Source organism: Opisthorchis viverrini (assembly GCF_000715545.1).
Source record: "Opisthorchis viverrini unplaced genomic scaffold opera_v5_13, whole genome shotgun sequence".
NCBI classification, from domain to species: domain Eukaryota; kingdom Metazoa; phylum Platyhelminthes; class Trematoda; order Opisthorchiida; family Opisthorchiidae; genus Opisthorchis; species Opisthorchis viverrini.
The window spans coordinates 877,859-892,883 of record NW_008751669.1 but is presented as its reverse complement, the minus strand read 5'-3'; the positions used below and the strand labels follow the sequence as shown (position 1 = coordinate 892,883).

The 15,025-nt window shown below is 45.0% G+C and overlaps 1 protein-coding gene across 1 annotated transcript; it reads left to right on the top strand.

Annotated features, from left to right (window-relative positions):
• Window positions 1–791: 791 nt before the first annotated feature.
• Window positions 792–13,984, top strand: T265_01213 (hypothetical protein; the record flags this gene model as incomplete). Its single annotated transcript, XM_009165198.1, has 7 exons — window positions 792–914; window positions 955–1,057; window positions 1,095–1,372; window positions 1,415–1,568; window positions 7,537–7,899; window positions 7,965–8,123; window positions 13,470–13,984. 7 exons carry the CDS (start codon window positions 877–879, stop codon window positions 13,851–13,853), a joined length of 1,479 nt encoding a protein of 492 aa, XP_009163462.1.
• Window positions 13,985–15,025: the final 1,041 nt, after the last annotated feature.

The following is a 15,025-nucleotide window of genomic DNA, read 5'->3' as shown; positions in this document are numbered from 1 at the left end:
TGTCTTCGTACCACCTGAACCAGGAGTCAAAAGTGTGACCAGAAAAAGGGTCGAACATGAACTTCGTGATTGAGGCCGAGGCTGCATCAGTAGAGGAAACAGAATACTTACTACCACTGGCGGCTGCTCTCTGGATGTGCATTTTCTGAGTCGGTGATTCAATGAGCTTCTTCAAACTGCTTTTGTTGTTGCTGCAACAATTCTAGGGCCTATTGAATTCGATTGAAATCGTGGGTACCCGATCGCCAACTGTAGTAACGGTATTTTTGTTAGCATAGTTCTCGGTCTGAGCCTCCCAAGCTAGCGTTCATCACCAAAGGTGCACAAGGTATATTAACGCCCAAAACAAAGTCAAGAACGCTTGTAAAGCCCTGTCTAGCAAGTGTAGTTAACAGCACTAACCGATCGACAGAATCAAACGCACCCTTGAAGTCAAGGTATTCCAAGATTGTAGGTCATCTGTACATGTGCCGTTGCTCTAACACCTGACGGAGTATAAAGATGTTGTCAACGCAAGCAGTATAATTGCGTCTCAGCAGCTAATGTTAAATTGTCTTTTCCATCTCATACACACTTCCAGTGTATCGTTGGGCCACTGGCGCGATTGCATTCTGTTCAGATATGATTCTTCACAGGTTTGAGTCTGCGACGGGATACTTCCGTATAACGTCTTTCGTCAATTCCTAAATTAATTGGATTATTTATACAGTGGCTTTCTGATTTTCGTGATCCGGTCTTTCGTGGGCACTTCTCAGGTCTTTTGATGATGCTTTCTCCTACGTCCACCCCAGTAGGCCATTCTTTGCTAACCGAGTACTTCCGTTTGCAGACTTAATTGTAAATTTACTCGGCGCGACTAGTTTTTCTTTTTACTTGATGGATGAGCTAGCCCCAAGGTTGGACTTCAAACACAGGTATGTTTTCTGCGTTTATTTTATGCATTTCGTACTTAAGTGCTTTTGCGCGGCATACTATCAGGCACCGTTGGCCCGTCATACTTGCACAGTTGATTGACTCCGTCTACCGTAACCGAGTTCGATACCAGGAGGATGAAGGGGTTGTGTTCGCTGTCGTTGATTCCTTATACCTGACAGATTGACCCAGAAAAGCTCAAATCATTGACTGGATGTATTGGTCAGTTGCGTTATGAGGTGACCACGGATAAGCCCATTACATTACTGTCCTCAGTTCTTCCTAACTGCAGTGAGGAGCTGGAAGTGTGGAATAGCCGACTGCACGCAATTGGTGTTAAACTTACAGGCAAGGACGATCTAAAGGGAGCAACGTCACAACACCCCAGTTGGCACAGTTTGCCATGGTTGTTCACAGAGTGTTATTTGTATCGGCGGATTATGGATCATGTGTTTCACCAGTAAGTTTGATAATTTTCACGCAATCAATGCGTTTTCTAAAGTGGGTTACTTTCTTTCGATCCGTTTGCGGCTAAGAAACATTCTGGCCTTAAGGGATCAGTTGCACTGCTGGAACAGCTGCTGCGGTTCCTGTCACTGTTGGAGGACACGTGCGGCTACACTTCCGATGAAGAGATATTTGAAACGTTTTTCCAAGTAAGTGCCTACCTAACTATTCATTTCTCGGCTTACTTTTCCGTTTTTTGGTCTGACATCACTGTGTTTATAAAATGTCCATTTTGTGGTTGTTAATTTATTTGTCTTGCTTTTCATGCTTTAACTCATACGGTGCGTTGCAGTGAGGAAAACTGGAGTAGTTGCATATTGAGTTTTCTGTAGCTGCAAAATTATTAGTGGGAGTGGTCACACTCCTATAAGTTGTTTGGGCACATATCGTTTGATTGATAACGCCTCACAGGGCCGATCTTTATTGATTCCGAAACTGTGTATCGCACCATGTAGTATCCATAGTGGCTTATTGAACTATGTATCAATGCTTTTTTCGAAATGCACCGCACAAATACGCTTTAAGCCCGCATTTTTTATCTGGGTTGAAAATCTAAAGTCGTTTTTATGTTTTATCTTCATGACCTGTTCTGAGGTTTGTTGGTAGTCCTGTGGTAGGAAGATCTAAATTTGGTATCCCGTATCAGTTGCGGAGCGCAACCGAACTGCAATTCCTTCAGTTCAGCTTATCAGCTATCAAACTTGCCCGGAGGGCACGTTGGTTCCCCCTGCCTGAAAACGAGGGGCGGGGAAATATAGTCGGGCATTGGAGGCAATAGCATATTCATTTAGTATGTGTTGAATCAATCTGATTATCTTAGAGAATGGGGGACTGAGCAGCTACGCACTGAATGCTTTGACGCAGACACCACTAACTTGTGACTGAGCTATGTCTACCAGTTCCAAGGTCACCATCCATAGAGGAAGCAGCTATCAATCCGAATGAGTTTACTGGTTGTTGTTTCCGTTATTCCGTGCCCGGCCATAGACTATCGCCCTCTCCGTCGTAGTCAATCAGCGCAGGGCTGATTAAAAAGAGCTCTCCGATATAGCTGATCCTCTGACGTACGAAGCACATGAACTTCCAGATTATGAAGTGGTCTCGTCTTCAGTGAGTTCTCCGGAACCTGTACAACTGCCCAGGTGAATATGTTTACATGCTCCGTCGATCCGTTGGTCTGTAAGTATGAGGTTTGAGTTTCATTCCAATCCGTTTTTTGGCGCATACTAGACCGTACGTTATAATTATCCAGGTTTTTTAAAGTGACTTAGATCTCTGACGGATCTAAAGCAAGAAGAGCAATGTTGTCTGCGTACCCAATATCCTAACCGAACTTTCTGGAAGCATCTCGATTCCTGAGGTTTTGGAGGCAGGTAGGTGAGTTTGAAACGGCATATCAATAACAAAATTGAAGCGGGATGGAAAGAAAAGCAGTATTGTCTCACGCCGCTGGTCGTCTTGAGCTCAGACAAGGGCTTGCTGTATACCTGTAGGCGTTTACGGGAGCCTGCGTACAATGACCTCACAAGGGATAAAAATTTAGATAGGGATCCTTCGGTCGCCAGACGCCGCCAGTTCTTGACGATTACTGGTATCAAAAGCAACTTTCAGGTCAGAAAAAATGACCAACGTTGAACATCCGAAAGATTCGCCTTTTCTCAAGGTTATGATACGGCCGATGCATCTTCGATCAGAGCGAAACGCAGCTTGATATGACTGAGGTCAAGTTACGTACTCCAGAAGGGACGGCAGTCTTTAATCGAGCTCTCCATCGCTAACTGACACCCAAGTGATCCAACTGAGTTGATAACTAGCTTGCGGTAACAGACGATGTCCAGCACACAACTGAAGAAGTTGCTCCCCATTGTGCGTGTGCTGAGCATGCACTCCGAATCTACCATTCAACCGTGTTTCTTCCAGGCGTAATCGTTCAACTTGGGTGTTCATATCACCCATCAAAATGACAGTATTTGTTTTTTCCGACTGAAGTAGTCGCGTGGCCCATTCTTCTCAGCTTCAGTACTGCAGTCTTTCTCAGCGTATTCTGAATAAACGCCGTTTACCGCATCTACCTAAATAGAACCAAACAACAGTACAAAAACCATTACTACTGGGATAAAACCTAGTAATGCATTTTCAGCGCTGGAGATGAGTGCAACCCCCGCGCCATGGATATCGTGAGCGATTGCTTCACGATGAACAAATGAAGTGGAATGTAGAGCATCCAAGTTCTCCCTAGGCGGTTTTAAGCGCATTGCCGAAGTGGGGTCTTGTGTGTGGATTTCGGAGACATAAGATGTGTTGCCAGCAAGGGAAAACAAAGTCGTTGCAAGAAACACCTGCTGTACCTTTTGACAAAAAGCACGGACTTGGGAAGGTTCAACGTGGAACAGATCTTTTGACTTAAGTAAGAGATTGTTCTGGATACGGAACAATAGTTGGGGCTGGTTGACCGGTTGAAAATTGATTGGTGTGTGGATGTGAGTGAGATCCGGCGAACGAAGATCTTCAATGGATTAGTTGCCATGTCACCCTGAGGAACTACGAGAATCGAGATACTGCCACGTTATCCAAGCCTAGACAGAGGCAATCAAAATGCCGGAGGTGGGTTCGAACCACGGACCGTTTTCCCCCCAGTAAATCCGTGCCATCCACATCAATGGTTGGAGATACCCACTGTTTTGGAAATGTGACGTGACTAGTCGCGGTATTACATCTATTCTCCTGTTGTTAACCATTAGTAAGCCGTCCTTTGTATGACTTACATCTGTCATTTAAACGTTTTTCTCTATCCCCCTATCTTACGCTACCCCTTGCCATAAGCTGCAGCGAACCGAAGCACCATACATACTTCCACGGTTCAGGGTCGTCAAACTGAACGGAACTCGCACCTTAACCACTGAGCTATCTCCAGCTTCTACCTTCCGTTTGCCTAGTCCTAGAAGTAGATTTTGATTATTATACCCCATCTTTAACTTGGAAGCTTGGCCCGCAAGCTAGTAAGACAGTGGAGGATATCTTTGAGTAATGTCAATTCTACTGGCTGCATCCATTTAACCGTTTTCACGGTACGCTGTCTGAACGCTTTCGAAGAAAGGCGGAGAAACATCGGGATGGTTAAAAAATAACTCGGTGACGAAACTTAGAGACGCTTACAAAGTGGTTGTTCTCTGTAGGATCGTGCAAATTCCTCAGCTAAGATACGAACGATGAGATCTCAATTTAGCTTTAATACTAAAAGACAAGGACCGAATCACCTGCAATTGCACTCGTGTGTTGCTTTTTTCCGCGCTACGTCATTCATAAACTCAAATTCCCAATACCTTCTAAGTATTTATTCTCTGGGAGGAGTGGTTTGAGCAAGCCAAAAATTTCCGCCGAAGGATGCCCTCCAATTAGCGGAAGCTGCCATATTACAACAGGGAGTATCCTCTAAGGAACACTAATCTCCAAACATAAAGTACCTTCCTGATTATCATAGGTGTTTATATCGTTTCATCGCAATTGAATGGGTCCTATTTACAACTTTCCAAGCGCAACCGCAGATAAAAATGCAAGTATAATGGAGGGGGATGGTTTTCTTACCCGTGCCTGGTCACTCGAGGAAGGGAAGAAGCTGAACATTTATCGAAATGCACTCATTTGCAAACAAATTTGGTTTTGCGAGAGATTCACCTAGAACCCAATTGAATCTCTTGTTTGTGGTGTTTCCAGGCAGCTGAATGTGATGCACGAGGCCGCCTCATATTTCAGTTGCTACGATATTCGAGATATCGTGACACATGTATTTTCGTAATGCACTAGATTGAGCTGGGATCCAGGGGAGTCTCTCGCAGACCAAATTTGTTTGAAATGAGTGTATTCCTCTAATTTCGTGCAATTTGGTTTGAAGTAGAACATAAGGTTGACGGAAACTCAGGGGCTGCGCCTACCTGACGAGCCCCAAGAAGGGCAAAATCGGTCTTCGGCTGAGTAGTGCAGTCTGAACAGTTCTTCTACGTATTTCACTGAGAACCGCGATCGCATCAGTATCTCATAGACAACCAAGATCCGCACTGTTTGACAAGTAAAACTCTCATTGTTGTTGGTGGCTTACATAATAAGTGCTTATCCGAGGAGTGTTTATCCGTCGAATGTAACCCTTGCGTGGCTGTCGATTAACGGTTTCTTCACCCAATACCCATGTGAATTCAAACGCGTAGGTGTTTAGCCCTCATATCACCGCTTGGTCTGGTGTTTGTGGTGGGTCCAATCCTGTAGTTTTGCTTCATTTGGCGAAAGGCACATTTATGACCCGCCCACTGTGTATGGGTAAGCCACCATGACACCAGTTGGATAGGTACACCTCTTTGATACATTACTGCAGTTGATGAATAGTTCGCTCCTTACCTAACCCGAGGTACACGCTTATGGGTCGTTTCGTCACCGACACTGAGTAGATAACTAATTGCATCCTTTTTGATGTGGGCGAGATTCAGCCGAGACTCGAATGAACCTGCCGTTTGTGAGCTCGCGGTAGCTCGGTGGTCAAGGCGTGGACTTGCTGATCATAAGGTTCGTGGTTCGAAGCCAACCTTTGCATCTCGCCTACTCCTGTCTGGGTTTGGACAACCTCGTAGTATCTCAGCCCTCTTGCTTCCTTCGTGGCACTTTAATCGGGGTGGGCCTTTATTGCAACCGGGTTTTCTGGAACAAACTTGTTAGGAGCGTGTTCAGTGACAAGTTTTGAACAGTTGCCAAACCTTGTTATAGATAATATCTAACCGTTTGGTTGACTGGTTAAAATTTTTCCAAAGCGCCTCCCCCTCCAGTAGGATTTCCCGGAGCTCCCTCCAACATGCCATATTTCCAGCATGCAATGAGACAAGAAGTACTGAATAGCGTTGCGCAACAACACTGCATAGCTAACCACAGTCAGCTGAATTATCTCTTCTTGGCGGTCATTGGAGGTTGTAAACGATGTCTTGGCTTCAGTAAACACTCTCGTAAATTTAGTTGGTGTTGATGCGAAATTCCCCTGTAGCTCTCGTTGGTGGTTTCCATCGATTTTAGGGTGAGCGCTAAAGTGTCTGGGATGTTTTCTTGATGACTTCAATCTTACACACATCTGGAATGTTTGGCAATTTATCTTCAGATATCTGTATTCTACCAATGTAGTTTTTATCACAGACGTAGTCGGACGTGCGCAACAGAGAGATGTGACCTGTGCTACTTTTACCAATCTGTGGTGTGACTCAGTTGAGCTACGGTACAAATACAGCTTTGTGTGGCTGTCCACTTCTTCTGGTATTTTGAATGCGGTCACGTCCAGAGCCGTAGCACAGGAATACCTATTTCTCAGGGCTGGTGGAAACACAGATCAAGTGAGGTCAAGTCATACTCTGCGCTATTTTATGAAGCTTTCCTGCTATCTGTTTTATTAAGGGATTTGTCCCGTGATCTCTTTCTCTTAAAGCACTCCGTCCGTAGTGCATGTGTTTCTGTATTTGTAAAGCAATATTCTCACTGAACCATCTTTATGCAAGACTTGGGTAACGTTAGATAGGTTAATTCATGTACGATCAGGACTGCTTTATAGATGAAGATGAGGTGTCCCTTTCTATGAGCGCAAAAGCTACTGGTCCAAACTATCATTCTGTCATAGACAGATAAATGGTGATTAGACAAAAATATAGCAAATAAATAGTAGACAGTTAAATATTGTTTCTTATTTACATATCTATCATGCATTGTTCCTACCCCGCTCTTGTACCACATGACTTCACTGTCTCATCCAGTCTTGTCGGCATGCCGTTCCATAAATTCGCTCGGTCTACGTTGGTGACTGATGAAAATAAACGGAATCTCGGCATCTTCCCATCTATTTTGTCCTCTTACCATGCTTTTTTAATTGTACGGTTATTCATCTCTGAGTTATTTCTGGATTTATTTTGTATGCAAACGTTTTCTTGTTCTCTAAGGTATGAAAATGATGTGGCAGCTATGGAAATAAGCTGTGTGAGCATCCATAGATTTTCATGTGTGATTTCTTAACAGCTTTTTTCTTACCAGATCGTGCATTCTGCCAGTGTGTTTTGTTAGTACCACTATCCTTTCTCAAACATCCACTTTTGGTAGGCGGCGCTATGGGCGAATGAATTTGACCTGTCGCTGCATGCAAAAGAAGAACACCACGTTGGTGGGACGAGCGATCTTCCCACTCATATACGGCGAATGCTTGAACGCATGGTTGTGAACGATACCCATGAGCTATGGCGATTCTGGACAAACAGGATGAAAGGTCCATCTTCGGTATCCTTCAAACAAGAACATATCACTTCAATCGTTTTGGACAACGCAGGTCCCGAACTCGTGGCCGACCTGTGCCTTGCGGAGTTTCTCATTCGGAGTCAACTAACTTCCAAGGTTGTTTTCTATCCCAAGTGTATACCTTGGTTCGTTTCTGATGTGACGGCGGCAGATGTTGACTGGCTGCTAAAAGTAGGTCTGTCTACCGAATTTCTCCCCGGTCCGATTGGTGTTTTAGCCCACACCTGGGCATGCAGATGGACGGAGCGGTGCAAAACCCGCGGATTTTTCGTTCGANTGAATTTATCGTTCGAAATTCCACGTTTTGGACGCTTCCATGTGATTTCGCCGAATTGGCGGCGAATGAGCGGACGCTGTGCGACGCGCTTACGCAGTCAGACGTGGTAGTTTTCAAGGTACTTTTTATTGCTACAGACAACAGTTTTTGTTTACCAGGACCGAATGTTTCAACTGTTTCACTTAGATAAAATGTAACATCTTTTTGTTCATAAGCCACACATGATTTACTCCGTGGAACCAATTACGACAGTAAAAAACAAACATTTTATGCCTATTGTCGCCAAAGCAGCCAAAGTACAGTAATGCGAAGTGAAGTCGGCGCATATGTTGAGGCATCGGTACACCAACCTTGTGACTGTCTTTTTTTACTGTACTGGGCCATCAATTATGTGAATTAGAATATGGTGAGGCCGAAAGCACTCACTTCGTGACTCTCATGAGTGACCTTTCTAGAACGGCCTCTTTATATCGCTGAATCGCCTGTCTGCCGATTCATTGAACAGGCGATCGCAACAAGAACTGGCGAGTGCTCATCACGAGCACTAGTGATGAAAAACTCCCAACATCGGCTTTTAGGGGTCAGGTCTCACAACGCAGAGGGTTGTCGGATGAATGAAAGTTCGACACACATGGGCCTCGGTTTTTAAGGTGATTTCTTAGCTGAAGTAAAGCAGTTTTTTGTAACTGAAGAGAATATTGGTGGCCCGGGTTGCAGTGCTGGCTGTTGATTCTTTCCACCGAGCTGGGCAATTTGGTTGCAAACACCAGTCGAAACCGCGTGGTTGCTGCACGTACATGGATTTCGGCTACATGAGATTTACTTTCCCAGTTCGACCTTGACCGATCGTTGGTCGTTCGGGTGAGCTGTTGCGCAGTCCATTTGGAGGTCTTGCAGTTAGAAAGCAGGGATGAACCAGAATACTTGGAGATGAGGGCTTGTTCACTCAACTTCCTTCTCACTGACCTTGGCGGGGAAATAGGATCTGTGAGTGCTGGGAACATCGCTGTCTTTGGGATCATAATTTCAAGTCCAAGTTGGCGGATGGAATTTACCGATGCGGTTGAGTAGCCGTTGTGTACTGTTGTGATCGTCATCAACTACAACCATGTTTTCAACGGCTTGGACGTATGACCTTACTTCGACTCAAGAGTAGTTAGCTAGTACCGGATACAACATCCGGTCAATAGTGAAGCTGAAAATCTCTGGAGATGGTAGGTATTCTAGCCGAATTCCGAAAGATTCAAGCTCTAGACACGGACGCTAACCTCGATCTGAGCCTAGCAGGACACCATCTCGCAGCATAATTCTCCACAAAGGTTATCTGTCCACAGATTAGTAACCAGCGCGCTAGTCAACGAAACTGGCAGTTTTGAACTTTTGATAGTAATACAATGTTCGAGGATTCGCTGTAAGGTAAAAATTTGGTCGGCACAGTTTCTTCTTAGATAAAATCCACCTCGATTCGATCTGGTGCGAAATGCTCGTTCGGATTAGAGATGCCCAAGTGGAGGGGCGGTGAACACTTTTTTGTGGTATGGATGCAACTTATATGTGGTAGTTTCTGCATCTATTTCGAATGGCTTCCTTTGTTTTAAGCATCAGAATGTAGATGTGCCTCTTCTTTGCACATTGCTCTTCCATATTTCGCAAAATAGCTCGTCGAAAGTTGATGACCAGACTCTCTTCCGTCTCATCCCGGGGATGATTCTTACAACTTCATTTCTAGGTGCCTCTCGAGCAGTCTGTACTTATGGAGCACTGTTTCATGTTGTGGCATTTTCAACCGTTCCTTGATAGCCTCGACAGCTTCATAACCACTAGACAATGCACAAGCAGAGACGGCGAAATTTCATTTACTGCCTTTATTCGCCGGCATTAATATTTAAAATAATTCAAAGTATATTGTGTGAGAAGGCGCACCTAACCAGCCACAGTTTCTAATTGGCAGCTCACTCAGCGGCAACGGTTCGAGCTTTTGCCCTTGCATTACAACATTGTCAACTGATTAGCCTGTAGTCAGGTAGCTTGTGCCTGCTGTCACAGAGCCCTTATAGTTTAGTGGATGCAGGACCGTTGTGTAAAACGCTTTAGCAGTCCTGGTAATATAATTGTCACGTCGTCTTAAAGTGATGCAGATGTGGCTTACTGGTATGAACTATCAGCACTTGAGCAGTGGCCTTTGTAGAAACTGTTTTTCAATCCTGTTACATCCAATACTTGACTTGCAGCCTTAATGTAGGCTACGCAACTTGTTCTCACCATTGAATTCAGCTCCACCCCTCCAAACTAACCCAGTGATCGGCCGTCTGTTGCTTCATGCCTAGTAGTGCAGTAATTTTCTCTCTCTTCCCCATCTTCAAATGCCTGACGAATCAGCTGTCGTGTTTCAGTAGAATATTGACTATGAGAGCTACGTGGAGCCATCTCATGGGTTTCGTGCTACAAGCAACTGAGTAGGCTTCTTCCGGTCTGGCCGTAACACAGATCCGTTTGATAAGAGCAGGAACATAAAGCCAACCGGTTGGGCGGAATCAGTGTATGTCAAATCGTAGCTCGATTAGCACCGCAACCACAACTGATAATCTGGGAGGCTTCGTGTTTTGTCTACTACCGACTATCCGAAGAGTGCGAGTTGCCCCGGGCCAGCTTAGTGGTCCTGCACCTTGCCGAGCTTATTGGTTCGCCTGACTTTTTCGACATGGACTTGAAAAGGTGCATGTGGCGGACAGGGGTGTGGTGGTAAATCAAAGTGCCTTTGGAACAAATGGGCATCTCCAGTGCCGCCGCACCGAGTATGAAGCGGCGCCTACACCAAAATCTCACGTGGCATAGATGAGATCTCAGTCAAAACGCCCAGACCATAGTGAAGAGTTCATGTCATGATTCTATCTCTTCGAGCTGACGTGCTGATGAGCTGATTTCTTAAGAAAGCGCATGGCTCATTAGGCGAGGCGCTGGTCAGAACGTGGACGAGAATTGTTAGTGAGAATAGAAGGAACTATTCATGGTTACCATGTTTTTAGGAACGAACGGCATCACATTTTTGATGACGTAGTTTGATAGAAGGCCTTTCCTCACTGTTTTGCTTCTATTTTCCTTCGGCAGCTGATCATAACAGGCTTGATTAAGTTCCTGTATTTTTTTGTTGAGGCTCGTCGGCTACGGAAAGAAGGTTGTTTCCACTGGCATGTGGACCCCCGGTTGATCTACGTAGTATTCCCCTCGCCTGTTACTCTGGAACCGTTTTTCTACACGTGCGATGTAAAACACAAGATTTGTACGATACCTCATTATAGTTCAAGCTGGCAGTAATTAGAACCCATGTCCATGTTTCATGAAAATCCTCTCAACAATTTCCCTGCTTTTCTATTTTGTCTCTGGCTCTCGTCGGCGGGAATCAAAGCCGGAAGATATTCAGGAGCTTAGCATGTAGTTCAGGGTTCAAACGATCTGCGATTTGCAGTGTTTGTCTTACCGTATCCTTCGTCCTCTAGTTCGAAATCTTTTACTTCAACGCATTCGGATTTCATCTACTTGTGCGCGCACAGTTGTAAGTGTTTCGTTCGAGATCCAAGTTAACTCGAAAGGGACTGATTATCAAGTGCATTCAACGTGTAACAGGGCATAAAAGGATTTCGGTTAAATGATTGTTACTTCGAGCACCAACGAGCTTCGTTCCGCATAGGCTGGTGTGAAACGTCGCATCGTACGGTGAATTTCAAATGTCAAAGTAGAGGCAGTCCCAAGAAAGCTGTACAGTGACTTGTGTGACTGGTCTTCAGGTGAGCAACTGGAACCTACAGGGTGTGTTCCATTTTATTTGAGATCTTCGTCCAACTAGCAGAGCTGAAGAAAACTGATATTACACAACGAAAGCGTCCTACCCAGATGAGTGGGGCATATTAACCCGAGAAAACGAACCAGACGGGCAAGCCCAATAAAGCTGTTTTGATGCTGCGTCTGAAAGACAGCGACTAAGAATCACATGGGGCTGGTTTGGTTTCCTCCTCTAGACCGATCGATTCTGTGGCCTTTCATCCGGGGTTGTGCTTACCTGCCAGGACAGACGGAGTGGGCCATTTGCTATCTTCACGTGGGAAGCAGGAAGGGAGCATGAGGTCTGGGATACTGCCAGGTTGCCCAAGTCTAGCTAGGGGAAGTCGAGAGGTCGAGTTCGAACCACGGACCTTCTTGTCAGTAAATTCGCGCTCTAACTACTGAGCCATTTTGCCCCCTATCTTCACATCAGCTAGCAGAAGGACCGGCCTAACTCGATGCCTCTAAGACGTGTCTTCAAGACACTTGGTTAGCCCTCACAAGAGATAGGCTACATACACATGAGGGGAATGTGATCTTGTCCATTTTCTCCATTTGACGAAAAGTACATTCCCCGCCGAAAGCCCGTAATATTCATTCTCGCGTAGAAAGAATCGAACAATCGTAACACCGATTAGCTGCGTGGGTTAGCTGTGTACATATTCGTTGACTTGTTCGCTGAGCTGGGCAATATGGTTGCAAACGTTTCATCACCAATCGAGGTGACATCCATGCGTTGTTTGTGGGCGTAGTGGGGAGTAGCGATTGGTCGGAGATTGTGCACAACCACGCTACCGAAGCTACCAACATTTTCCTCTATAGCTGTTTATATCTTCGACATGTTTCAGTTGTTGAGTTATGTATTCATCAGTCACCTCCGGTAGCGCCTCCCTCGCTTACACTAGCAGTCAAAGATATGCTAACGGCTGATTTGATTGAGATGCGAATAAAGCTGTTGTGGTGTTCTCCAATGGAATGTTAAGTACAACGGCTGCATGACGGTTCGTTTTGGCTATTATTCAAGACATCGATGTGAATTCCCCTCCAAAACACTACTACAAATGCAGTCGGTGTTAGCGAATGTTGCGAAGGATATACGGGGTCCAATTGTCCGGTGACAAGTTGTGAACAGTCGTTGCAATCGCCGTGGTTGACGCTCCGTTGTTTAGATGGCTAGTGAAAAGTCATTTCGAAAAGGAAGCTTGAGTGAGACTTCTTGCATGCAGTAATTTCCCAACAGTTAGTGAGGCAAGTGATCCTGGAAGGAATCGCTTGTTTAGGTGGTTTATTTGATTAAATTTGGTTTTATTACGCGTAACATTTCAACGCACACCTTGATTCTCTACCTATCTGTGCAACATTTAATTGAAACCCCACTCTGGACACCCAGTATCATGCTTATCAGCGGTTTAAAATATCGCTCCCGTCTAACTTTACTGCCGGTCGGCGGTACGTTGTTAACCATTTACTAAGCCGATATATGTCTCCTGAGTTTGTAAATCATAGTTAGACCCGTTGACTCGGCTGTGACGAGCAAAATGTGTTCCATCTATACTTCCTTAAGTTAGATATTAGTCTGTCTGGCTTCGGTCCCTGTTTGGTCTACCCTCAGTGTTTCGGTAAACTTCTGTTTTGTTTACTTCAGGGTGATCTAAACTATCGAAAACTTGTTGGCGACAGGTCATGGACTCCAGACAACCCACAACACAAACTCAATGCATTCCGGGCTATGCAACTCGGTCGAACAGTCTCCTCAGACGGTCTTATTGATTGCAAATGTACACCTGTTTCGGAAAGTAGGTCGGATAGTCGCAAGCACCCGCTCGGTGCTCCTGTTGATTGCCGGTGTCACAACGAGGACAGTACATCGTCTCCGCCGTTGGTGATCGCCTTGCGCGTGGCCAAGGCAGATGTTGCTGTTGGGCTCAGTCCTGAAATGTTACGAAAAGTTACAACGGAATCTTCCGATTGGTGGACTCTCGGTCGATACGGCTTCGTACAACTTATCAGTCCACTGTACTTTGGGTGATGCTGTCACACTCATTTTTCCTTTCTGATGTGCGCGCGTTCGTCCCATGCCTTTCTGCTTCCTACTCACCAGTTATTTACTATATCAGAATGATGCCGAAGTTTTTTTTGTATTGATAAACGATATCTACCACTGCCAGCCTGCTTCATATTTGTGGATGGTGTCCGTGACAGACTTCTTAGCGAGAGGCTGAAATGAATTTAAGATCTCCGATATATTACACATCGAGTTTCTTTCAAACAGAATATTCCGAGATATGGGCTTAATATTATATCCACTTCCGGCAATGTACATATTCGAAATTGTAGGTTCACCCTGTTCGTATGAGAGAATTTAAACTGCATTCAGGACTTATTGGACTGTTTCTTCAGTCCATGTTAGTTGTGTACAACCATGACCTACACAACTAACATGGACTGTTTCTTCAACAGAACCTGGGTCATGCACCCCCCGAATGTTAGAAACAAGAGTCATACCTCCGAAATGGAATAACATGCATCCCACTTTCGAGTGAATGAACAAGAAACGTGTTTACAGACCGATGTCAGGGTGTGATTTTTGCCAGCCACTAGATGCAAACCGGCCTTAACTACTCTGGTATCTTTGATCTCGAGACCTTTATGAATGTTACGAATAATCCGGCTGCGTATTTCTGTGAATTCTAGCTTACAAGGATCTATTTAAATGGCCAAGTTCTTAAGGTCACCTCGAACTGGTAGACCACCAAGCAGCGCACTGGTGATATCTTTGCAAATGTCTGCAAATCAGTTGCCAAGCTCGGTGAGGAGACCAACAACCACCTTATCAAATATCAATGAAAACACCCGAGCCGCAAATATTCCAACATATTGCCTTGAACTAGCGAGCCGTTCTAAATAATTGATCATTTCGCGGATCGGATCGTGAGCCGGCCACAAGCCAAATGACTGTATGCCATAGTTGGTCAGAATGTGAGCCAGTTAAGATCGGTCATTCTTAGCTCGGCCCATCTCGTTCCACAATGAAGGTTCTAGCCCGACCCATAAATAAGGTTTACTATCCTTTCACTTTCTCCATTTAAGGCTGTCTCAATGCACGTGTTTTTTGGTATGCCGCAGTGGGTGGAAGTGCAAGCGAAACACCGCCGTAGGCATTGTAATACAAATTTCAGTCGGTACTGTTTGTTTGCTTCA